The sequence below is a fragment of the Melozone crissalis genome, unplaced genomic scaffold, assembly GCF_028551555.1.
Source record: "Melozone crissalis strain CALT ecotype California unplaced genomic scaffold, PUWL_Pcris_2 ptg000034l_1, whole genome shotgun sequence".
NCBI classification, from domain to species: domain Eukaryota; kingdom Metazoa; phylum Chordata; class Aves; order Passeriformes; family Passerellidae; genus Melozone; species Melozone crissalis.
Genome location: NW_026535812.1, coordinates 8917370 through 8943442, shown reverse-complemented (window position 1 = coordinate 8943442; position 26073 = coordinate 8917370). Strand labels below are relative to the sequence as shown.

At 44.0% G+C, this 26073-nt stretch overlaps 1 protein-coding gene across 4 annotated transcripts in view; it reads left to right on the top strand.

Moving 5' to 3' along the window:
- PAX3 (paired box 3) overlaps nt 1–26073 on the top strand; it is a 73152-nt gene that overhangs the window by 1443 nt on the left and 45636 nt on the right. For 2 of the 4 annotated variants that reach the window (XM_054282737.1, XM_054282735.1), the window contains exons 3-4: nt 1005–1134; nt 1791–1925. In XM_054282737.1, the coding sequence (XP_054138712.1) occupies nt 1005–1134; nt 1791–1925 (265 nt within the window). Of the gene's footprint in view, nt 1–1004; nt 1135–1790; nt 1926–16633; nt 16643–26073 lie in introns of all 4 variants that reach the window. The other 2 variants (XM_054282734.1, XM_054282736.1) reach the window with 2 other exon arrangements.

Here is a 26073-nt window from a genome sequence, read left to right as displayed (position 1 = left end):
GCCCCACGCTCGTTTTCCCCGCAGGAGCGCGGGCGGGCTCGGGGCTGCGGGACGGACCGGGACGCGGTCGGTCGGTGCTGGAGCCGACCCAGCACGGCTGGACCGGGCCCTCCCCGCTTTCGTTGAAAGCGCAACAAAACGAGCTGTATTTCTGTCTTTACTGCTCCTTCTGCTCTGTTTACTTTTTCTCTCTGCTCTAGAGCTGCGTGTATTTATAGCTACGCCTCCGAAAAGTTTGCGCTAACAATAACGGAGACGAAATTTACCCCCAAGATTAGGCTTCTCCTTCTCTAGCTTTTCTTTCCCATTAAAGCGAAGTAAAAGCTTGAGTTTTTATTGGAAGTTGTAGCTAGATTCTTCCCCCCCTCCCTCTTTGATTCTTCTAAAGTAACGAAGCGATGCCCGAACTTTTCCTTTCTGTGTTAGGAGTAATTTTTTATAAGCGTGCTACTCAAACGTAAGGCTGTTGCCAGCCGGGAGATCGTTCTTTTTGTTTGGTTTTTAGATTTATTTTAAAATCACGAGGCTACCGAAGAAAAATGCCGGTACTCGAACTTCTCCGCGTTTTTATTACGCTGGTTTTTGTTCGGAACTGCAAACTTTGTTCAGCCGAAACTTTACTGACCTGGAGCTTCGTTGCCCGGAGTCCTCCGCTGGTCGCAGCCCGGTATTTTCTCGGCCGCACGGCCGCCGGTGCTGCCTAATGCGGGGTTTTCCGTGCCGAAGGCTGTGTCCCACCTTCCCGGCAACCCCGGAGGATTTTCTGGGACGTTTCGTTTACCGCGGGGTGTGTTCGTTTTATACGGCCCATTATTGCCTTCTGTGTCCCTCTCTCTTTACCCTGCCCGCTTTCTGGTGTTTTGTGTCGGCGTTTCCGAGCGGGGCCGGTGTCGGCTCTCGCTGACGACGGCGCGGGCGGCCCCGAGCGCCCCGGGGCTGTGGCGGCGGCAGCCCTCGCTCCCCGGCCCCACAGACTGTGCCCGCTCGCCTTGTCTTTACTGAAGCAGGTGACGACGCCGGACGTTGAGAAGAAAATAGAGGAATACAAGCGGGAAAACGCGGGCATGTTCAGCTGGGAGATCCGGGACAAGCTGCTGAAGGACGGCGTGTGTGACCGCAACTCGGTGCCGTCAGGTACGGAGCGGTTCGGGGTGTCCGGGAGGGTCGGGGGCGGCCCGGGGAGGGCAGCGCGGTGTCCGGACGAGCCCCGTGCCCTCGGGATCGGAGCCCCGGGCAGCCCGGAGCGGTGCCCACGGAGCGGCCGGCGTTAGCACGCCGTGCCTCCCTCCCGGGAGGATTCTTGTTCTCCGCGGCGTGTTTTCAATTAAATCGCAACTGCCTCCCCCTCCCCTCCTCCTCCCGGCGCTTCCTCGCCGTCCCCTCCGGGCTGCTGCCGCAGGAGGGCTCGGAGCTCGCCGGGGACGCGGAGCTGGAGAGCAGGAGATGGGCAGCAGCTCCCTGTGCCGGCGGGGTGTTCGCGGGATGGGGCAGGGGGCACATGGAGCCGGAGCAGTGTTTTTGAGGGCTCCGGGGGTCTTTATCACCCTCCATGCGGGCTCGAGAACGAAATATTCCCGGGAGCCGCTGTGCCCGCGCTGGAGCTCGGTGCGGGACGGTGAAACCCCCGCGGGGACGGGAGTGACAGGCTGCCTGCCCTAAGTCCCGACTGGCGGTGGCCGAGGGACACAGGCCAGTGGCTCTGAGGGGGGACTCGGCTTCCCGGGCTGGCCCGAGAGCCGCGGGGGGCTGCTAGGGACGAGCCGGTCACAGCTCTGCACTGCCCCCCGAAGTGAGCTCCATCAGCCGCATCCTGCGGAGCAAGTTTGGCAAAGGCGAGGAAGAGGAGGCTGAGCTGGAAAGAAAGGAGGTGGAGGAAGGCGACAAGAAGGCCAAGCACAGCATTGACGGCATCCTCAGTGAAAGAGGTAAAGTCCCGCTTGCCCCTGCCCTCCGTGGAGCCCTGCGATGGCCAGTGCCAGTGGCTATCATTGCCCATCTGCCCGGTGCCAGTGGCTATCACTGCCCATCTCGCCGGTGCCCGGTGTTGGTGGCTATCACTGCCCATCTCGCCGGTGCCCAGTGCCAGTGGCTATCACTCCCCAACTCCCCGGTGCCCGGAGCTGGTGGCTGTCACTCCCCATCTCCCAGAGGCTGTCCTGGGCCTGCCCAGCGGGAGGTGCAGGGCGAGTGAGCCCTGCCAGCCTGGCTGCCACGTCCCATCGTGTCCCACTCCCCAACTCCCCAGCAGAGCGACCCTGCAGCGTGTGGGAATGGCGCAGGGGCTGGAACAAAGATGGGAGGCACTGCTAATTTTGCCTTCCAGTAACCAGGGAGAGTTGGGGCCACCACAGCCACAGAGCCCCTCACCACGGCCGTGCAGGGGCTCCTCTCCCAATCCCAGCAAAAGGCTGCAGCTGCACAGAACGGGCAGTTGCAGCAAAAGCCTGCGGAGCCTCAAGTCTCTGCAGTGTGAACAGGGCAGGGAGACACATGTTTTGTTTTTTCTGCTCTTAAAACTGCTGGGGAGAGCATGTGCCGGTGTTTGGCCGGGCTGCGAGGAGGGTGCGCCCTGCCCGAGGCGGAGGTGAGGGGCTGCTGCGGGGCACAGCTGCTGCTCCCACCGCCACAGCCTGGCTCCCGGCCGGCCGGGGTGCAGCGCCAGGCCAGGGCCCGGCCCGGCCGCCTCTGCAGGGAACTCGCTGCCCAGCACATGCACAGGCGCTGGGGAAGGCGAGACAAAAGTACCAAATGAGCTGGTCAAACATTTGTACAACTTTTCCAGCTTTTACAAAGAAGGCCTTCTATACACAATCTACACTTGGAGATGAACTTGGAAAACAAAGAGGGGGGAGTCCATTGAAACTCACACTTTGGCTTTGCACAGACAAAGCTTCAGCTAGCAGCAGCTTGATGTGAACAAAAGAAGGCAACCTTTTTATAATTCAAGGAGAAAAGAAGAGAAAACAGCCCCACAAAAGGCTGAGAAAAGACATTATGGGCTTGCAATGAGGGATGAATTATTCAATGAGCCCCTAATAGCTGATGCTCCACACAGTTTTATGGACTCTCAAATGTGGAAAAAAATAGCTGTTTTTAGAGAGAAAATGTTTATAGTATTTCTAAGCATCAAGGGATGCTGATGCTGTGCAAGGACAACAGAAATGCATTCTTTGTCAGTAGGACATGTCCTTGTTTTGTTAGAGCAAACCCCTAAACCCTCCTAAAACTTAATTTTCAACTGTTATTAAAACTTTCAGGGAAGCCTCATCTTCTGTGTGTTTGTGTTTGCAAAGAGGTGTGTAATACAGACATGCAGAAGACGCTAACAAAATTAGAGATTTTAAGGCACAAGGCACAGTTTGATTGCCTGGTCGAGTTGCCTCCATATGATGGGTCCAGAGTTCCCTCCAGCAGCTCCTTCAACAGAGGATTTTTCAAGAGGGATGTGCACCAAGGGAAAAATAGCTAAATTCAGTGCCCTAGTTGTCTAGTTTTGCTGCCTTCTTCAATTTCTTGACAGAGATTAGAAACAGGAGATAAGTGAGCCTTGATAATATCGCTGCTTTATGGAAGGAGTGGTTAATAGAGACAGCAAGAGAAAAAATACTGTTATCGATAGAACCCATCCTTCTGTTTCTCTTTCAAACAGTCTTCCTGTTCTTTGACTGTCTTCCCTTTAAAGTCAGGCTCCTGATTTATTAAAAATCAATGTCTGGGTGCATGGCTGCCTCCCACCAGCCCAGGGGAGCCCCAGAATTCTTGCAGGAAAGCCACTGGGGCTGGTGATGCCTTGCTGCAGGAGTGGCTTGCTCGTGCCTGCCAGCACAGTCGTAGGAGGAGGCTGCAACGTACCCTTTCTTTCACTTTCTGTGGATGTGAATGTCTAACTTTATTTGTTTTGAGTTCAATCAGTAGCAATTTTCCCCTTGATTACATGGGGTAGTGCAGTCCTCCCCTGCCCTAGGCATGCAGGTTTTTGCTGTGTGAACGTGACCGGACAGTTCCGTGGAAACGGCAGCTTTGGTAATCCCATCTGTTCTGTGACAGTGGCTGGGAAGGCTTGGCAGTGTGAGGGAGAGTGTGCTCTTCCCCACAGCAATGCTGCTCCCCCTCCCTGACTAGCAAGCTGTTGCTTAATCTCATTACTGGAGTGCTGGGATGCTGCAGTGCGAGCGCGCTGCTGCTCCAGAAAACATTTGTTGCCACCCTCGTGTCCTGCATGGAGTGTGGTTCTATAGCCACAGCACACCAGTGACACCACTACAAGAAAAGAATCACCATAAAAGAAGCCCACTACTTTCTGTATCTGACCAAAAAAAGTTCTGCCTCAACTCCATTGCCAGCCGAGGAGCTTTGATTTCACTCCATCTATAAAAACAATCCTGGTCTGTTACTAAAATAACTGGCAGCACTCCTGAGGAGTTTGATGCTGCAGGATCATATTTGCCAGCACCCACCAGCTTGGCTACAAGGTTGTGGCAGAGGGTGCCTGCTGACAATGCATCTCAGATGCCCTTCTGACACTCGGGTTGTTTACAGAATGTCCAAGGGTGTCCATGTGCTGGGCAGCAAAACCCTCAGTGCCAGCTCAGTGCTGAGTGCTCTGTGTTACAGAGGGGAAAAAAGTGAGGGGTTTTGTGCAATATGAGGAGTTTTTGTAGCTCTGTTCTTGGGGGCTTGAGGTATCCTGGAGCTTGGGTGCCAGGGAAGGCTGTGGGATAGGTCAGAAAGTGACTGCTGAGGCTGTTCACGATGGCTTTTCTGCTCGGGAGCACACATTAGTGCTGGACTTTGGCTGGCGCTGCCTGAAATCCCCTCCTCACCATGGGCCTTTGGGTGGCTCAAGGAGTGGCATTTTTTCCAAGAACAAGGACAAGAGTTGTCGTTTTAATGGTACTAACTCAAGATTTAGAGAGTATTCACAGCAGAGTGGGATTAGAGAGAATAGAAACATGATACTTTTAAAAAATGTGTGACAGAAACAGTGAATCATTGGGATCTCTCCCACCACATATATGGGTGTAGGTAAACTTTTGCATGCCTGGTGTGGTTCCGTTTCATCCTCTCCTCTTGGACACTTACATGTGATTCTCACACCGTTTACAGATGCCACATGTGCAGCCCTGTACGTGCTGCATTTCGGTGTTTCTGCCAGTGTCACCCTCAGCTCTGCTTCTGGGGATATATTTAAAGAAAACTTGATTGTCAGAGTGTGTATCAGGAGGCTGATAGTTCTATAACAGCATATCTGTATTTCTGCACATGTGATAATTTTTTTCTGAAAGGCACAAGCCATAAATATAGAACACCAGAAATTTTTGTGCCTTTATGTGACACATCAGGGCTTATTTTTAGCATGACCACTATGGAAGAGGGACTTGCTTGTACCTTTGGGGGCAGTTCTGTGCAGCATGGTTTGCTGACTAATCCGATCACCCCCCCTCCATAAGATAGCTGTTGTTTGCTGGCAGCACCCAGCGGCTTTCAGCACCGCAGGGATGGGGCAGAGCTGCTCCCCAGGCTGCTGTGAGCGGGCTGGGGAGGGGGCTGGGGCCGGGACCCCCCCTCCTGGCCTCAAAGGGGGCCTCTGTTCCCAGCCAGCGGAATTGGCCCCCGGGCCCTGTCCCGCGGATCCTCCCCCAGTCATGCGCACCCGTCCAAAAAGGGCCCTACTCATCCCAAGCCTCTACCCTTGGCTCTACTGAGAGCAATTCAGGCTACAGCAGACTAAATTGCCTCCTTTATTTTCTTCTTACTTTCATCTTGGACCAAACCCTTCCCCCTTTCCCTCCCCTTCCTCTTTTCTTTTTTTCTGTGTGCCTGAGGCTCACATTAATACAATTTTGGCACCACCCCTATTTTAGTGTGTGTATGTGGGGAGTTTGAGGGGGTAGGAAAAAAAAGAACCTTAGCACAAAAGCCCTGCTCAGCAGCTCGAAAGTTCAAGCTGCTGCTGCCTCTCTAGCTGTGTGATGCTTTTCCTGTTTGTGAGTTTTGGGAAACATTTTTGCTTTGTACTGTAATGGAATTAGAGGACAGATGCTGACTGTAAATGGGACACGCGACTACCAGCCCCTAGCTTAAATATTTAGATGCAATGTTACAATTACTGACTTGATGCAGGAGGCTTTGAAGTGGTGGCACATGATCTAAAGGGTAGCTCGAGCTAGATGGGCTGGCAGATGTTTTGATTAGGGCTGGTCAGTATCATGCAGCCAGTTATTTTTAGATTGCTAAAGTAATAAAGACACTTTATTAAGGGAGAAGATTAACATGGAGGCACCAGATATCAGTTTGAGTCATTCATTTCTACATAGTAGACTGTTGGATTAGCGGCTGGAGCATGGGATGAGTCAGATGCTGAGTTAGAATTTGGTTGCAGGGGCTGTCTTGGTTTTATTCTGGTGTCCTGTCCCAAAGTGCAGTGGTAGGAGGACTTAGGTGCTGTGTGAAGTGCTGCTGTGGGCAGGGAAGCGCAGTTTGTTCCCCTGCTCAGTGTTCATGGAAAAGATTCACTTATTGAGTGAGATGTGATGGCTGTGGCTGCAGGCAGTTATCTCCTTGATAACTGAAATTTCATACAGTACTCGGTATATTTAGTCACTAGCAGGTCTAAGAAATCAACTCATGTCACTAGAACAGTGTTGTTTCTGGGGCTCTCTGAGCTGACAAGAAAATAGCACTTAATTAAGAAAAACTCCCTAGTGAGTCCAGAATCTGGCTCAAGGGAGACAGTACCAACTATATTTTCTTCTGTCTGTCTTTTCCCCTTCTCTTTCCTCATATCTTAATAGTGAGAGTCCAGGCCTGGGTAGAAGAGCCAGGTGTTGCACAGGTGCAAATTGGTGCAGGTGATTCCATGCAAACCCAACACAGCTTTGTTTCTTCTGCCTGACCCATCATCACTGTGGGGCTCTGGGCCAGGCTTTTTCTCCCAAATAATTATTCTGAAGAAATAGTAATAACAGTAATAGTAATAATAGTAGTAGTAGCAGTAGTAATAGCAATAATAATAGTAATAATAATAGTAATAATAATAGTAATAATAATAGTAATAATAACAACGGATGACCTCAGCAGTGAATAATGACCTCACCATCAAGTGAGAGTGTGATGTCCCAGCATGCTGAGCATTTTTAGAAAGGTGCTAAATGTTTGACTTTAGGGTGACTTCAAAGTGGAGTTTGCTCTTCCAGAGCTGCCGGGGGCAGCCCATTCCCTCCTGTCTTGAAGTGGGGGATTTTGAGGAGAGTGCTAATTGTCAGACTAACTGCAGGCTAATCGTCTGACAAAAGCACCAGTAATATTTCCAGCTGTGGGAAGAAAGGGTGTTAATCTAGCAGCGACTCTCTGAAGTAATACATGTACACATCATATCCTTGGCTTGAAATCATGATTATATTAGTGGCTTTGAATGTTTTGCCATCTGAGGGACGCTTTCTTCAACTTAGGAGTCAGCGCCTGTTCAAGCAGATTTGCTGTGGGCATCCTTTCCAGTTTTCCTAATTGCATATATCTAGAACAAAGCTGAACATTATTTCAGCAAATGTCAGGATTGCTTCACACACAGCAGTCAATTAAGTTGAATTTGTACCCGAGTTAGCACCTTATTTGGTTGCTTTGAAGATCTTCATCTATTAGACTAAAAGGGTGTCATTCCAGAAAGGCAGAGGCAACAAACACTTGGTTGACTTCGGTGTGGCTAGGACTTCCTCTGAGAGTGTGATTTATGTATTTGGTTTCCAGATTGTCCTGTGATTGCAGGATCTGTGATGTCAGTAGGAATTTACCCTAATAGACATCAGGCTTTTCTCGGCACCAGCTCTGTGGTGTGCTGAGGAGCTGCAGCTCTGGGGGAACGCTCAGGTTTGGGATGTGATGTGATGTGAGAGGGGTTTGCTCTCTCCAGCCCTGCAGATGCTGTGCCGGGGGGTCCCCTCAAAGGGCCTATTCATGTGTGCAGCGCTGCTCATGTGGGCTGGGCCAGCCTGCAATGGGGCCCGAATTTGTTCTGTTCTCTCAGTGAAAGTACCCACTGCACAGAGTGGGACTTAAATCCCGAGTGAAACCCGGGCAAAACTCTCACTGAGGGCAGGGATCTTTGTGTCTCAGTTTACGCAGAGGTAGCAGTGGAATCAGAAGACAGACAGAGGTTTTAATTAGATAAAAAGCTAATTAGGAATTAATGCTGTAAGTAAAAGCCAATACCGATAAAATTCTTAAAAAAATAATTTCTCGTGTCTGAGCTTGACTAGTGATTCTCTGTTATATCATGCAAATACAACACTTTTATCTAACACTTTTGGGGATCGTTTAGTTTGGTTTGGGTTTACTTATTGATAAGGGTTGGAACAGGGTTTAGGAGAGGGAAGCCAGTAAAGCTGATAGTGATAAATTATCATGAGTCCCCAGAGCTGTGTAATAAAACTGCATTGGGAAATGAAGCAGAACTACAAAGTGCTCTCTGGTTAATTTAAGAAGAAATTGAGTGAAACACAAAGCAATAAATCAGAGCAAGCCACTCAATGTGAATTTCTCGATGTAAATGTCACTTAAAATCCTGTGTAGCAAACGTATATGGCCAGAGAAAGAACAAAATATAGAAATAAAAATGCAGGATACTTTCAAGTGGTCCCTGAACGCTGAGCTTTCTGGCTAATAAAAATGATGTACAGTAATGTAATTCACCACAAGACCTTGTTCAGCCTAGTGTGAATGTGGCATTTTACTTTACTTGCCCTGGAGTACTCCTGCCCCATGCTGTTAAACTAATTCAGTTTAAATGACTCTGCCTAGAAAAAAGTGAAGCCTAATGAAATTAAAACTCACGGAGGACACATTAGAGATAAAGTGTGTCATGTGCTGAGATTATTTAGTTAGGGGAGTTTGATGTAATTGTTGACAGGTCGTTTATTCATCCTAGTAAATAAAGATTCACGAACTATTAAGAATGTGCATATATAACTAGTAAGACAGTAAAAGGCAATTAAGCAGTCAGTTTAATGTCTTATCTTGCTGGTTGCCCTACAGTTGTTTTACAACTAGGAATTAAAATTTGAAAAGAAAGTTTTCAGTGTCCCTGGCCAAATATTGATTAAGTAGTTGTTTGCTGATGCCATTGTGGCACATAAAAAGGCCAGTGGTTCTGCCCCTTGTTGTTCATCTTCCATTGTTGCTGATTCTTAACCTCGGAGATCAAAGGAGGATCATTTCAGTTTATCTGTCCTGGAAAATCCTCCTTTGCTCCTAAACCCGTATGGATTAATGGCCAAATTGTCTTTAATGAGATGTGAAATTTGAATGGAATCCTTATTTTGCATGGTCTGTTGAATGTATACACTGTATGCTCTTACAGTTTTGTGTTTTTGTTTTGTTTTTTTCTTTAGCATTACTGGATTTGATTTTGTTTTAATCACTTTATTTTTAGTATACAGTGCATTGAAATGTTAGTATTGTAGCAGGTAAAATACAATGTACTTAACTGAATTTTACTAAAGCTATTTTTATTGCATATAATCTTTTTGATAAGCGTAGCCTAAAGGGAAAAAAAAAAAAAAGTTGTCTTCGTATATCAAATCAGAGAGGAGATAAATAGTCCAGGGCTGCCAATAAAAGAAAGGGAGCTTGAGAAGCCAGCCCATTCTCCAGACTGGGCTCTCGGAATACAGGGGACGCAAACAAGCTTGCAACATTTGTTTGGTGATTTTCTTCAGTTTGGATTTTGTGGCCCCTACTTGCCTCAGCTAGAATAGTTGTGCTGTGCCTTCTCCCAAAAAAAGGGAAGTTGGATCGACGAGGCTGCGCAGAAAAACAAGCAAGAGCCCTTGAGAACAATCAGTTCCTTGTGCATGGCAGAAAGCTATATTTATTTCAGAGACAGTAAAATGAATCCCACCACATCCTCAGCAGAAGAGGCTGTGCAATCTGGATGAGTTTTCTTGTCATTATGACACAAGTTTTCATCTGAATTGTGAGGTGTGGGAGTGTTAGATCCAGGTCCCACTGCGTCCACCAGACACAGTTTGTGAATTTAGCTTCACACACAGTAGTAAGAAGCCTGGTGAAACCAGAAAGCCTCTCCTGGTGTTGCATTTTTAGGTGGGTCTCCTCTGCTGTTGTGAAAAACAGCAGAGTGAAGGATAAGACAAAATTTTTAATCATTTTCTCATTCCCTTTCTTAAATACATTCTGCTTCCATTCTGTCTGGTTACTGCTGATTAAAATATCAGTCCATGCATGCTTTGCAAGTGCTCAGCTACTTTAGGAGACATTTTGTCCCAGGGTAAGAGCTACCACTCTTTGAAAGCATTTTAGATATAAATTTCCTCAAAGTCTGTGCACTCATCTTTTTTGTTCCCATAGAGAGCTGTGGTGAACACAGTGATAGCCATGCTACTTTTGATTTTTTTTTAACAGATTTTTGCCTGGTTATAGACTTTCTGGCAAACACAATCAATGTTTATATCATGCACAAGCCCATATAAGGACCAGTCTTAAGGATTTTTATATTTTTGATATGCCTCGTGTTGGATGTCTGATCTAAAAATGACTATGCAGTAATTTCTTTATCAGATATATTGTCACATAGATGGCTGTGCTTTGAATAGTATGAGGAATAAACTCTCTGTGGCTGACAATTCTGCAAGCAGACAGCTTATTCAGCCCCTGTCAAATCTTATTCACCTTACTTAAATGAACAGGACTGTTCATGCCAATATAATCAGAATCTCTTCCACGTACTAGCCTGGAAAAGCAATAGCAACCGCAGCTCTTTTGGCAAAATTACCCTGCACTTTGTTAAAAATGTAACCCATCTACCCCCTGCGAGGCAGTAGCACCAACCGTACTCAGTGTAACCAAAGTGTACTTAAAACTGGTTTTCATCTCTGTTTTTAACTGTCCCGGGGAGGGTGGAGATGAGTACAGACAGGCTTCACAGAAACCAGGCTAGCAAGTAGCAGGGGATGTTTCCACAGAAAATCCGTTTTTACTGAAGATGGTGTGGCAGGACTTCCCTTTCATTCTGACCTCGGGGCTGGCTGTTTGATCTGGTGTGAAGTGCTGAAGGGTCAGAGCGTGGGGTGGGAGGATCTGTGCCCCGGTAAATGCTCTGACACCTACCCAGCCCCTCCTGGCAGGCTGAGTGCTGAGAAAAACCTCACACAGAACTAGCTGGAAGTCAGGACTCGGCTAGTTTCACAAACAGAAAAATAAGTTCTTTTCAGAAGGAAGGTGCTTTAAAAAAACCAAAGGAAGTGGAAATTATTCAGCTAAAGAAAATGGGAAGTGAAATACACTGTTTCACAATAAAATACTGAAAAGTACAGATTTTGAAAAAAAAAATCTCTGGAATTCCATTTATCAAGGGATAAATCAAGTAACTCCACTGCAGATGGGGAACTGATGCTGTTGTGTGAGTGAATGCTGAATTAAATTATCAGTATTTACATAGAAGAAGAGAAACTTCCAAACAACTGCTAGCTAAGGAGTGATGGTATAAGTGAGCAGTGATCCAATCTTTATGGTGTGATGTTATAGATGAAGACCTACAAAACTTTTTCAGTAGAATTTTAACACATGTGGTGCAGAGAAAGGCATCATGTGTACCTCCCTTGCTGTGTGTGGTGGCTATTCCCTGTATGGTATATGACTTCACTGTGTTCTTTGTCTGTGGAACTGGAAAATAATAGAAGAAAACATTCAGGAATCTATTTAGAAGATTATACAATACATGTCATAGTTAGGAAAAAGCCCTGTGGGTTCATCCTTGCTTTAGCACAGTTGATTTGACCTGCTCTCTTTTAAATCAACAGGCTCAAGCAAAAATGCTCGAACATTTGGCAGCTGCATAGAAAACCACACAAACCCCTGTTGCTTTAGTACCCGCAACTTGTTTTCCAACAAATACAGTGTTGTCTTTTGAAAACCCCTTAAAGCGAACTGCTTGTCCACCTCTTCTGAACAGCTCTGAGACTGGTGTGAGCTGTGTGTGTGTGCACTGGGGCAGGGGCTGAGGCAGCCAGGAGCATTGCAGGGTCTCAGGATGCTCACATGTCCTGGTGGAAATGCAAAATGGCTGCATACAGCAGACATATTTTCAGGCTTTTTGTTTTTTCCATCTCTATGATTTAAAAGTTTCTTGAGACCAAAGGGCATTGGCGTTTACATCAGAACAGTCCTGTGCTCTCAGCAGAGCTGTGCAGGTTATTTAGCATTGAATTTGGCCCTGCATGAAAGTGTAATCACATTCCAGATTTGAGGGAATGCCTTCACTTTCTCAGACTTAGCAAGACCTTGTAGTGCTAAACATCTATTTTTGCTGGTAAAGACCTGACACAGCCAGTAAGTGTAGTTAAAATGCTGCAAGCAGAGCAAATTAAAAAAAGCTGCTTTAGAGAATGGCACTTAATTTTTCTATATGATTTAGCAAAAAAAAAAAAAAAAAAAAAGCAAAGAACCCCCCCAGCTCTCTGCTGTAAGGAGCTCTGTAACCAATCTGCTCCACCAGTCCTGGCAGGGTGGGAGGCAGTGCTGCTCCCTCTGATTTCTGGCTCCTCCCTGGCTGAAGGGTATCAGGAGGGGAGGCACACTCTGTCCCCATATGCAACATTCCTGTCCTTGGTCCCAGTCGACACAACAAATGAAATATTTGGAAGGACACCATGTAATTTGAATGGTTGTCAAATCTTTTACTATGATGGCTGTAAAGAGGGTTGGTCCCCAGGCTGTAAGAGGCCACTTAGCCAAGGAAGAACTTAAATCAGAATTCAGTGTTACTGTGCTTCTCCTGTACTTGCAGTCAAAAAGATGGAGTGATGATTGATGACATAAATACTTCTGTTAATCTGATATCAGAAACAGAATTTTCAGTTCTGGAAGACAGAAATTTAAAGTGAATATTAAAAAAATCATAACTATAGCTAGTGTCTGAATCCTGGTAAAGATAGTTATAAATAAAACACCCTAGAAAAATGTTATGAGGGGGAAAAAAAGTCCTCCAGGTGATGAAAGTGTTGAGGGGACTCACTTGCTCCTATTCTTGAGTGTTCCCATGCAGAAAGGTGACCCCTATTAAAGAAACAGGCCAGCTGGTGCTGAGTGCTTGGCTGCTGGCAGCACAGGGGGGGCCTGAGCAGCAGTGGCTTCCCAGGCTGGCAAAGGGGGAACCCCTTTGGATGCACCTCTGTGCTGCTGCTCCTGTTTCAGCCTCGGGGTTTCTGTGAGTGCCGTGCCCTTGGGGTGCCTTGGGCCCCTTCTGAGGGCCAGGTCCTTTGGCTGAAAGAGCCATTGTGCCTCTGTGAGTGTGAGCTGGAGCAGTGAGCAAGTGCCTGCGACTGAGGGCTGGGTGCAGGGCTGGGTGCAGGGCTGGCTCCCAGCCCAGGTGGGAGCTGGGGCTGCCCTGTTTGCAGCCCAGGCAGCTCCTCACTCTGCCCTTTCCTTCCGGGAGGCTTGCAAGTGATTTCTTTGTGTTTACTGTGAGGTTCAAAGCTTGCACAGGACCGTTGTGCTCCTGAGGTGCAGCCAGGGGGGTCACAGTGGTGCTTTGCGGGTGGTGCTTTGCTCTTGGTGATATTCAGCTGTTGCAGTGGGTGCCTCAGGCCCCTGGCGTTTGGGCTGAAGGGCTTGCTCCCACCCTTGCACAGCTGCTGCTGGTTTGCTGCTGTAGAAAAGGGGCTGCCCAGCTCCTCTTTCCATAGGCTTTGGCTTTCTTCTGGCTGGGCTCTGGTGAGTGTGGTTCTGTGTCTTTGAATTGGGCTAAGGGGTCTTGTTTAATACCCCTTTTGAGTAGCAAGGAGTGATCTTAGTGACTAATGTGTTTATAAGTAAGTGATACCCCTATACAAACAAACAACAAAAATGTGGTTATAGCAAAATTGGTGCTGGAAGAGTTGGCTTTAGTTTGAGGGAAAACTGGTTGGAATTGGAATTTGCTCTGTGTTTCTTGCAGTGACTTTCTGCATTGCTTGTGCCTGGAGCCAGCTGAGATAGGACTGCTTGCTCCTCCTTCCCTCTTACTGGTCTCTTGCTCCTCTGTGGTTAAATTTGCTACTTGTATCTGTGGTGGTTTTTTCTTTTAGTGGTTTTAGTGGTTTCTGTTTTGTGTTTTGGTTTGCTTTTTTTTTTTTTTTTTTTTTTTTAGAAATGGGACCAGTGATATTTTCCTCCCTCGATGGTATTTCCAAATGTCTGGTGTCCAGGAATCAAAAGTGTTCCATAGGTTCAGCTGTCATCATTCATCTGCTGAAACTGCAAATCCAGATGGAATGATACTTTAGAGTGAATGTTTGTGGCTAGAGAGGATTGCAGCCTGTCCTTGGAAGAGCAGTTGGGCTTTCAGCTTTGGGGTTTGCAGAGCTGGGGAACACCAGGGGGTGTTTGTAGAAGGGACAGGGGTACCCTCAGGTCCAGTGCATGAACCACTTAACTCACCAGATGCACAGAGCAGCAGGGTTGTGCTTTGGTGAAGTGGTAAACGCTCTGCACCTTTATTTTTAGTAGTTTTATCACTATTTTTTAAAGCTAAAGCAGATCAGTAGCTACTGTGGGCTGGGATTAAGTCCAAGAATCTAGAGGTGTCACCTCAATTTACACTGAGGCTCTGAGCCACCATGTATTTACTGGAGTACAGCAGGAATTGATACATATTTTTTGCTGGTTTTGCTGAGTCTCCCATGAATACCCTGCAATTCTCTCAAATATGTGGTGTGAAAAATCTATTCAATAATATGTATGAATAATTATTGGTTCTAAGAAAGTATTCAATGCTTGAAATTTATGTGGTTGTGACTGGGCACGCAGGTCTTACACTGATTTCTCTTCTACAACTGCTCTTGCATATATTAAAAATGTGTATTTCCTGGATAACTGTTAAAACTTTTTTTCTTCTTTTAAAATTATATTTATTTTTTACTGTTGTACTTGTTAAAACAGAAGCTTGTACTGAGCAGAAAAAGGAGACAACAATCATGCTTTAAGCATTCTTTTGTTGCACATTATACTATTTATAATTTAAAACTGTAGCTTTCCATCCTTATGCAAGAGAATGCATTTCTCAGTGGTGGGATTTTGTGTTACACAGGCTGACTAGAGATAAACTACTTTGGTTTGATTTTAAACTTTTATTAAATGAAGTCTGTAATTTATTTTATAAGCATTATTCTTGACAAAGAGAAATAGTCCAGCAGCTTGGACATGAAGTTATGAGACAAAAATAGAGGGAGCCAGTTGCAGCTTAAACTTGTCAACAGGTCTTAAATAAAAGTTTTAAATCTATAAAAACTGCAGTACAACTTGCAGTAAGGCGAGATTTGATTTCTAGAGTTGGTGAAACAAATATTTTTTACTGATTTCTAAAATTTCCTGGAAAATTGTATTGTTAGTCAATTCCTTAAACAGTAAATTTATAGGTTGGTTTTGTGTGTTTTTCTTCTTTCTTAGCACCACTAATTCCTCTAATTAATAGTGTCAAGCATGTGAGATTGCTCATAAATCTGAAAAAAGGCCTATTGAATTTAATAGTGAGACTTGCATTGTCTTTAAAGAAATTTGGTCAGACCCTAAACAGAAAGGTTTTTTTCCCCGTCTCTCTCTTTGTTTTTTCTTCCCCCCCCTGCCCCCTCTCCTTTCCTTGAGGCAGAAAAAGTTTTGAGTTTTTCTGAGGAAACTGAGGAATTCTGGCATTCCTGGGCATGAGAGGAGAATACTGATTAGAATCAGGCAGAGAGCAAGCAGGTGCTGAGCATGTTCATTGCTTAACCCCCTGCCCTGCTCCTGCATCCCGGCCTGACCCAGCGCTCAGACCCTGCAAATAGCAGCAAGTTGCCAGATGTTGGAGATGTTTTCAGTAGGGTGATTATTCACCAAGTCTTGTCTGAAACCAGGGAGTTCCTACAATGCCTGTATTTCATGTTTAAAGCTGGGCTGGGTGAGCCATGAGAGACAGTGCTGAGAAAAATACTGTATTTCTGGGAATCAGAGCTGGCTGTTCTGTTGCTGGCTGCTCTGTGGCATCCTTTTGCATTAAATTAACAAGCAGAGTAGATTGCCTGGGGGGAGAAAACTGTCTATTTCTGTTTTGGTTTTTGTTTTATTTTTTTTTAAGAACAGAAAAAGATTTTATGGGTTAGAAACAGTGCACCCTAAAGAGAGGTGTGTTTAAAAGTTAAGACTCGAAAGCTTTTGTCTGGAGAATAATACAGTCAGAGTAAAGAGCTGCACAATGGAAGTCTTTTCTTCCAGTTATGTATGGATGAGCATCAGTCAGCCAAGGAAGAACTTCAAAGGCCAATGTGAACACTTGCTAGGCTCTTTCTTTCCTAACAGGTTCTTCTTGAGGTAAGATGGGGAGAGCTGTTTGTGCTGGGAGCCAGAGCTCTCCTCCTGCAATAAATCATGTGCATACTGAGGTACCAGCCTCAGCCATCTCTGTTGCCAGATTTGTCTTTTTGGAAGTTGCTAAACCATCCCATTTCATGAGTCTTTTATTGCTTATTCATAAAGAAGTCTCAAATTCCACTTCTGCCTTGCTGGAAAGGCACCATGCCAGATGGAGGGGGAAGATGATCCATTTCTCTGCCTCCAAAAAGTCTCATTATTGATACACTGTAATTTGCTTTTAAGGTGGAAAAACCAGCCCCAATGTGTTTTAATATAAGTGGTCCAAGGGTATAACTGCTGTGCATTAAAATAGCAACCAAGCTTCATGTCTGCAAGAAGACATGGAGACATGTCTAGGGAGAGTGTCAGGGTTGGTAAAGGAGATGCTTCTCTAATATAGGAAAGAGAAACTCCAAATAGCATCCAGAGAAATCTCTTCAACTTGACCTAATAATTTAATTTTATGAATTTTAAAATATTTTATTTTGGTTGGAAATTTATTTATGTTAAATACTGCAGTCTAGAGTGATTTATCTCATTTTACAATGGGTTTAAGGAGCAGTTTTAGTGTTACCTGTGAGGCTGTGCTCAGAGGCACTACTAGAGGACTGTGTGTGTCACATCAGTCTTTGTTAAAGGCAGACACAACAGAGAAACCAGAGGATGTCTGATGGAGAGAGCAGCTCTTGTGAGTTCCCAGGAGCACAAAGCAGAGCAGTCTGTGCTGCCAGCCCAAACAGGGCTGATGCTCCTGCTGATGCACACAGTGCCATTCACTTTTTGGGGGGTGGGGTAGGGAAGGCCAGGCCCCTTCTGTGACAAAAGAAACCCTGCAGCACCTTGTCTGTAATATCTGAGAAATGCTTGCCCAGGTGGGTGGGTGACCCCTCTGCCAGCCGTGGCCACGAGCAGTGTGTGAGCATCCCTGGGTGCCCCTTGTGCTGCCACAGGGCAGGGGCCAAGCAAAGCTGTGGCAGCAGAGGGCTGGCTGTCCTTGCTCAGGAAATTTGTAGCAGTTCTCCTGAGGTTCAGGGAAGGGCCACGTAGGATGTTCTCAAAGTGTTTGTGGTGCAAGCCTGGATTTGGGACTTGACTGCTGCAAAGACGAGGCTCTGGGGTTTTTGTGTGCTTTCTCTGTGTTCCTGTCCTGATCATCCAGCTCTGCCAAACTTTATATTTGAGTCCCTTTCCATGACAGCCCTCATTCATTTAGCTATGCATTAGGCAGGGAAGAAGAACCAGTAATTATGAGCAAGCTGGCAATGCTGTGTTCCAGTAACTGTTTCATGGTGTGTTTGAGTTGATGGCTGCAAGAATGGAAAATAAGTCTTTGGGATGATGTGGGAGATCTCTGCTTGCATGCTCTGACTCTTGGCTCGAGCCTGCCCGACGTGCTCAGGCACCCTTGGCTTCAGTCAGCCTGTTTGAAGGAGATGGGGTTTCTCTGAAGGTTGGGTTCAGAATAAATGATTTGCCCACAGCAGCAGCAGTTGTGATATTCTCCAGGAGTGCATTTCATGACTTATCTAGACACAGCCTGTGAGCTGCTTTGAAGCCAGCCGTGGAAGGTGGCAGAAAAGCCAGATTACTGTTGGCTGGCTTAAATTTTCTGTATAAGTCTTTGCATTCTTTAAGTGAAAAAAAGTTGGGTTCCCACTGCATTAATTTCAGGTGAGTTCAGCTTCCCTGCTAAGAAAATTTCATTTAGTAAAGCAAAGGGTGTTTCACACAACGAAGACATGCAATTGTGGAAAATGGTAATTTGAAACTATGATACTTTGTAATAAATTTCAAAATGTGAGATCCTGCAACCGATCTTTTTTTTTTGTTTTTTTTACTTTCAGCATAACCCAATGCCACCTAACTCCCTGAAAATCAAGTATATAAACATTCACTTAAATTGAATTTTATCTTTCATTTCAGGAGAAGGGTGAAAGAATAAATAGGATTTAGAGCTGAAAACAGGACAATAGAATTGAATTTGGTAGAGTGTTGTCAGCAGGATTTTAGTTTTTCATAAGTAAGGGAAAGAGGAGCATTTTGGATTTTTGTTGTGTTGTGGGCTGACAGTCTTAGACCATTAGTAGAAATCAGGTAATAGTCCTTGTTTTGTATCTGTACAGAGCTTGAAATGTATTTGGGAAATTAAAGAATTTGATTACTGCTTTCCTGAAACAATTTTAGACGCTTGCAATGTAAATGGAACATTTTTGACCATGATAATGTCTCTGTAGTCTCATCTTCAAAGTGCTTGTTTTTATAAAATAATAAATGTGCTTTGACTTCCCTGCTGGAAAAATTCTAGATGAATTCAGGGTGTTATTTTTACCCTATTCCTTCTCCAAATTTAAAGCAGTCTCTGTTTGCTAGAGATTGAGATAGGGAAAGTTAAGAACCAGGAGTAATTCTTATTTTGCTGCCACTTTTCATCAGATGTTCATCAGTCATGGAGTGCCGCAGGCACTTGTAGAATCAATCTTTAAAGACATCAAAATAGAATACAAACTTGAAAATTTGTCTAACAAGTTTCTGTTACACAAATATTCAGGAGATGTTTGGGCATTTATCTGTCTCTGCCCTTGTTGCATGTGGAGGAGAGCTGAGTAAGGAGCTCAGCATCAGCTTCAGTCCATGTAGATTCAGCGATTATCTGCTTTTTCCTGTATATTTCTGTAGTTGCTGTGTGTGTCCCTGATTTGAATTTTAGTAAAAGAAAAAAATTTAATGTCCTCTTGTTTATTTTGATGGGTTACAAAGAATAAAACAACAAAATCTGAGGTATTGTCTTAATGACTCTTGTGGAACAAGCAATAGTGGACTGAGGAATTACAAATTTGTATTTTCAGGTAGATTTTCCAATAAACTGCCAGGAAATAGTGCTACAGTAGAGAATATATTTTTAGATCAGATCCTGGAGCATGCATCAAATCAGAGTGGTTCCTTGTTGAAGTTCCTTGATTTCCAGGAATATAAGAGATCTCAACTTGGCTAATGGAACATTTTGTAGTTGGAATAACTGAGGACTCTTTCCTGAGCAAGGGCATGTGGAATGCACAGCCAGATATTGGATTGTCTGTTTTGTGAGGTTACGTTGTTTTTCTAATTTTTCTTTTGGGATAATAGCTGTAGAACGAGAGAATCTCGTTCTAATTAATAATGTAAAACAAGTTATGGAACCAACAATATTCTATTTTGGGGAGAATCTGAAAGATTTCTGATCCCTTTCAATGCAGCTTCGGTAAAAAAGATGGTAAAGCACACTGCAGTGTGATGTATGTGCCTACTGGTATCAGTCTCCTGAATGTATTGTTAAGGAATATTGCAGATTTTGAGGAATGATGCTTAGTAACTTCTGCTTGTTCTATGTGTGTCACATTTCACACACATTTTGCAGATACATACAAACTGTGAAGCTGGGTTTCAGAGCTAGGTCTGGCCAGGCACATTGTTTGTGCAGCCAGGAGAAATTCATGTACTTGGTACAAAAGATGAGTTTGTAACTATTTAAGCAAAGCTGTACCTCTTTTTATTAGTAAAAGAATGCAAGTGGAGGATTTTATGCAGATTAAGAAGCATTTATTTTACTGCTCAGAGGGCTTGCTGTCAGCACCCATTAAAGTCTCCAAATTAAAATAAAAATAAAACAAACAGAGCAACACGCAACCCCCTCCAACCCTCGAATTTCAAACAAAACCAATCCTATGGATATGCTCTGTGTGGTAGATAACTTAGGAAAGTAGGTTATATCCTCAAGACATTGCTCTGGCACCCCTCCATGTGAACACTGCTAATATCCTTTGAGTTACTTGGTGCTATTGTCTTTCTAAATACTGTTTGGAGGTTGTGCTGCTCTGGAGATCTCAGAACTGTTTTTTTCTGCTGGGAAGATACAAGTCCATTGAATGTGAAGCTCTGTCAAATCATGACAGTTATGGCAACATTTTGTTCTAAAGAAAACAAAAGGAAGAATTCAGGCTACATAAAATCACTCTTTTCAAAATTTGGCAGAACAAAATATTTTTGTTTGTTAATTTTAAAATTTTGTTTGTAATTTAAAAAATTTTATTCTTAGAAAATGAAGATTTAAGGCCTGATTATTATTCTGAATGCCTTTAAAAAACAATTTTCCCCTGCAGTTTTCTACTGTTGAGGCATGTTTAGATTTCTCTTAGGCAGAATGAAAACAAATGCTGAGACACAAACTCTTTAGGGGCAGTTTCTCACTCCACAAAATGTCCTTTAGAGAGCTGGCTGAGAAGAATTGTCAGAAACAATCTTTTCACTTTTCCTTGCCCCAGCACCCAGACTCTGGTTTGCCCAGGTCACTCGGCCCGTGGGATGAGCAGAAGTTGGCAGCCCCTGGCAGGGTGGGGAACAGGAGGGGTTTTTGTGGTGCTGCTGAGCGCAGGGAGAGCAGCCCCAGAGCTGGCAGCAGGGACCCAGAGTGGGAGCTCTGCCTTCCCCAGCTGGGACAGTCCCTCAGAGGGAAAAAGAGGCTGTCACAGCAAACAGTAGGAGTACTCGTTTGCACCAGAGGAGCAGATTTTCCCCTCCTGTGCGGTGTTAGTGTTGAGCAAATTTGGTTTGCACTTAGCTTAGAAAGAAGTGATTTATGCAATAACTGTAATGGCTTTTTAAGTTTGTTTTGCATCGTTTTATTAATTTAAAATCATAGGAGCTGTTGAGGGAAATAGCAGACAACTTAGCAGCAAGGAAGTTAATTATGACTGTGCAGTGGTTTGGAATAGAGACATGAATATTAATTCTTTTAAAGCTGCTTGACGTATAAGCTGAGTTTGATTTGGGCTGCTTCTTTCTCTCTCTCCCTTTAGCATTCCTTCATTTTTTCATTCTTTTGTCCACTTGACACACAGCCTCTCTAAAGTGGTTTTGCAGAAACTGTTGGCATGATCCCTGAACAATTTTTCCATGGAGTAAATTGCTCCCCCAGTGTATAGCCCGATTTTAATTAACAGATCTGTCTGCACTGTTTCAAACAGATGAAGAAATATCTGTTGGTGTGAAGGTGTGAGTGGAAGGATGGTCTGGTACTGGCAGTACTGAGCGTCTCTGTGCCTTTTGGATGTTGGGGGTAAAAAGGTTTGTGGTGAAAAAGATGTGGAGTTTTTTTGCTTTTGGAAGATTTCTGGGGCTGCCAGAAGTTTTCTGTGAGGCTATATATAGTGCCTTTGAAATTTAAACACAGGTTGAGAAATGAGTTTGTTTATTAACTCAAGTTATGGGTGCTGCCAGTCTCCTGCAGGGGGGGAAAAAAAGGAAAGAAAGGTGTAACTTTAAGCACACACTGATTTGTTCTTATTACATAACAAAAGTCTATTTCTTTATCATGTTATCATTCAGTTAATAAAAATTAGCTACAATAACAGCATCAACTTAGAAACCCCTCAAAGTCCAGGGGATTTTCTTTCACAATGAACATGAATACTGTTCAGAAATACAAACAGTCAAAGGATAACTTTAGGTCTGAAAGAGAAACCTGGCAAGGGTAATTGAATAAGCCTGGATCTCCTGAATATGTCATGGTGAGTGCAGTCAACATGTCATAATTAGGTTTATTGAGGGCCATTCCAACAATCTGCTTCTATTCTTCCTGCCTTATTGTCCACAGCTAGGCAAATAGCCAGGGGACAAAAGGAATCAAGTGCTGACAAAACATGAAAGAGGAAAAAGATTTAGCTGCTTTTATCAAAGAAACTGAGAAGGACTTTGTGTAAATAAAGTAAGTAACTGGCCATCCTGCATTTAGGCAATGCCGTTTTCATTAGAATTAATTCTTGACATATTGGAAGGGTTCCAAGGGAAGGATTTCTACTTCTGACAAGTTTAATTTGTAAATTAAAAACAGTTGGTTAAACATGAGCTGCCATCAACAAAACTTAACTAAAGCCATACATGGTCAAGTCCTAAGCAGGTGAAAAAGAGAATTACTTTGAAAACAAAGTATTCCCCAAAATTATGCAAATTCTTAGAATCTCATGACAAATGTTTTCTATTGAGACCTTCAGCAGATAGCTGTTTGGAAATCTTTGGATCCTGTTTATTTTGCTATTTAAATTCTGTTAGCTTGCACAGTACTTGCTGCTTGCTCTTTATGGTGTATAAGAAAAAGTGACCTCAAGGTTTTGGGATCTGCTGGGGTCTAATAGTGGAAGAAAAAAGTAGGGTTGATGCAAAATGCCTGTACTTTGGGTAGGAAGTGGATGAGTGCTTTTCAGGTGGGTTTCTCCTGCCTCTCCTTTACCTCTTCAAATGGTGGTGATTCAAATGATGGCTTTGTTTGGGCACAGGGAAAAATGAAGTATTCTCTGGATTCACACATGGTGAAAGAGCATCTCAGCACAGCCATCCTTGTCTGGGAGCTGCTCCTGGAGAATCCTCCTCTTACTGAGGTCAATGTGAGCTTCTTGCTGCCGTGGTGGGAGTGGGATTGGTCCCTCTGGGCTGAGCATGGGACAGATTATGTCTGAGCATGTGCTTTGGGGCCATACCAGTGGTCTTTTAAGATTAAAGAATTAACATATGGTCACATTTTCCTTCTACTGTACAGCTTTTAATTTTCCTTTAAGAAAATTAGGTTGTGTTGTATGTGTGAAAGCTCGACACTGCTGTTCTGTAACTGTCTGAAGTGTTTGTTTTCTGAAAAGTTTGCCACTGAACATTTCCAGACCAAAAACCTCCAAACCCTTTTGTTAATTTAGTCTTAAGGTTAAGCAGATGTAGTATGAAACTTGTATGGGGGAAAAAAATAAAAAAAAATAAACACACGTAAATCCCTTTCTTCAGAACTTTAGAATGTCTTGAAATTAAATAGGAAGACTGAAATTTATGAAATAAAAATTCAGTTCAGAAAACTTCATAAAATATGTCCAAAGTCTTTTGGTGCTTCCTAGAACTCTGTGAAGTTAGAACTAGCAGCTTTAGGAGAGCAGCTGTCCTGCAGAGGAACTGGAATGCCACTGCACAGATCAGTTTATCTGGGTGCTTTCCCATGGATTGGAGTTTTGCTGGAAATTCAAACTTGTCTCTGAGTTTATATGTTTTCTAAGATTCAATTTAATTTTTGGCTTCAGTAATCTTTCAAGATTTTTCTTTTTGTTTTTTTCTTAAAAAAAAATAAATTCCAGACTTGGTTTCATTGATTTTCTGTCCAGAAACATCCTGGGCTGTTAAAGACAACCTAAAAGTTTGGGTAAAATGTCTGGCAGCAGGTAGGGAAGGAGGATGAAGGGAGGAGATGAAGGAGGATGTGCCCATCTGCATCAGGCTCTGCATAAACCCCAGGAGTGCTGGCACTCTTGGTAGCAAAGAGCAGATTATCTGACTTGTGGGACAGTATTCCCACCCACAGGACATAGATGGTAGGGGAATGCTGTTCTTCAAAGTTTAAGTTGGCTACTTTCAGTCAATTCCCTGAAGATAAGATTAAATGGTGCTTATTAAGCTCTAAAGTATTTTGGTTAATTTTTTTCAGTTTATGTATATAATTTCTTCCCTCCCTCCTTTTTTTTTTTTTTTGTTGTTTAGTAACAGTAATAAACCCACTGCCAGTATTAAATTACTTTGTGTAGGATTTACTACTGAAGTTGCAGATAATAAGAAAAGCTGGATAATCAGACATTCAAGCGTGGTGGTGAAGCTATTTACATGAAAACCAAAACCAGAAATAATATTACAAATGACAAAAAGCAGAGAATAGCTGAATCCAGTTATTACAAAACGGTTTTGTGGTGTTTGTCACACGATCTTGAGGAGAATATTGTCCAGGAGCACGCATGCCCCAGGCAGTGCTGGAAGGACAGCTAATTGTAGGGGAGCAGGGCTGCTTGTGTGCATGCCCCTGTCCAGTGAGAAGTGGTTTGTCTCTATGAATGGCTCTGTTCTGCTTTGTATCACCAAAGAACTGATGTAATACAAAACAAATCCATTTGCTTATGTTTCAAATTTTATGGTGGTTCTTGATAATTCAATAATGATAATGACAATAATCAATGGTCCCTTTGCTTCAAAAAACGTTGTGATTTATCTGTTTTTATGGTAGTGAATATGTAAGATGGCTTGACTAATATTTTTCTGGTTTGCCCAGCATTAGGCTATTCTAGAACTATTATCAAAACACTGTGTATGTTTTATGTAGTGGTAGAGGCTGGAGTGACAGATTGGACAAATACAGAATAAATTTAGTAGGGAAATAAATATTTCCCCCAATTTAGTGTTGGGGGGGTTAATGTATAAGGGTAAAGCAATTTACCAAAATTTGAAAGACTGAAAGCATCTAAGCTATTTGTTTTGTTTTATTGGGTTGATTCTTAACATGTTCCAAATGGAAAGTTTATGTATCCTTGTTGGAGACTTGTGCTGTAGCTTTGCATGTGTAATTTATACATTATAGTTGGGAATTATTGTGGCACTTTGCTGTATTTCTAGACTGTGTATAACAAATAAGAGCAGTTTGTATCAAAGATCTCTACAGGCTGTAAACCCAACTGTACTGCTAGTTAAGAGAGGACAGTCTGTGTGTTTAGTGCTTGTTTCAATAATGTAATAATTGTGGCAATTGGTGTGTGTGTAGATTTGACTTATTAGCTGTGACCTGATGGGATCAAAATGCAGATCTCAGTTCCTGCAATGCCACTGTGGCGTCTGTCACGGGTGAGATCCCTCATCCCTTCTGGAGGTGAGGCTGGGGCTGTGCCACCTTGTATCTGAGCCTCCCCTTTGCCTTGTGAAGCAAACCAACCTGGTGGCCCCTGGCTGGGGCTGCTGCTCTGCCCTCTGTGGGGCTGTGGCATGGAGGAGCCTGCTGGGTGCATGGTTCAGGGCTGGGAGCTGGCCGAGCAGTCCCTCAGCCTGGAGCAACCCTTGGGAACAGCTTTGCCATCTCCAGCCCCAAGCTCCTGCCATGTGTCAGGCTGCTGCACAACTTGCTGTCCCCAACAACTTGCACCCACAGCCTTGCTCTGAAGTGCACTGCATCTGGGAAACATTGCTGCTCTATGAGTGGAGGTGGCATATAAATGATTATTTCTAAATGTACTGGGATGCAGTTTTACTGCCAGTGCCCTTCCGAGGCTGGGATTTCTAGAAGAGGAATCCAAGTGGGGCAGAATATTTTATGTTGACGGCTAGCAGTCTAATCTAACCTGATGTACAGAGCTGCCTGTGAATATATGAAGAAGAGTGAAATTAATAATGTGAAGTATGGAAAATATAGGGAAAATAAATTAGCTAATATTTTTTGAAAAATGTATTAGAAAATACAACATTTCTGAAACAGAAGAGCATCAGGTGTTGGAGAAGCACTGCAGCAGTGGTGTTTAACATTAAATGAAATAAATCTCTGAGTTAATCCAGAGTTTTGAGGGTCTTGACTAATGTTAAAGCAAGATTGCAGACCAGGGTAGCTCAAAAAACCCCATCCAAATTTCAGTAGAACCGTTAATTTAATGCAGTGCAGTTGAGCAGTTTTCTAGCAGGCTGCTCAACATATGGCTTTGTATTCCAAAAAAAGAGCAATTTAACCATGCTGGTGCTGGCAGTGAAACCTCCAAGTCTCTTCTGTCCCTCTTCTGCAGCTGAGACCTTTTCTTCTGTTGCGCATTTTCATTGCTGTGCTGCTTCTCTTTCCCTTCATAAATGCAAGATGCTTTTCCAGAGTTTGTCAGCACTGAGTTTCCA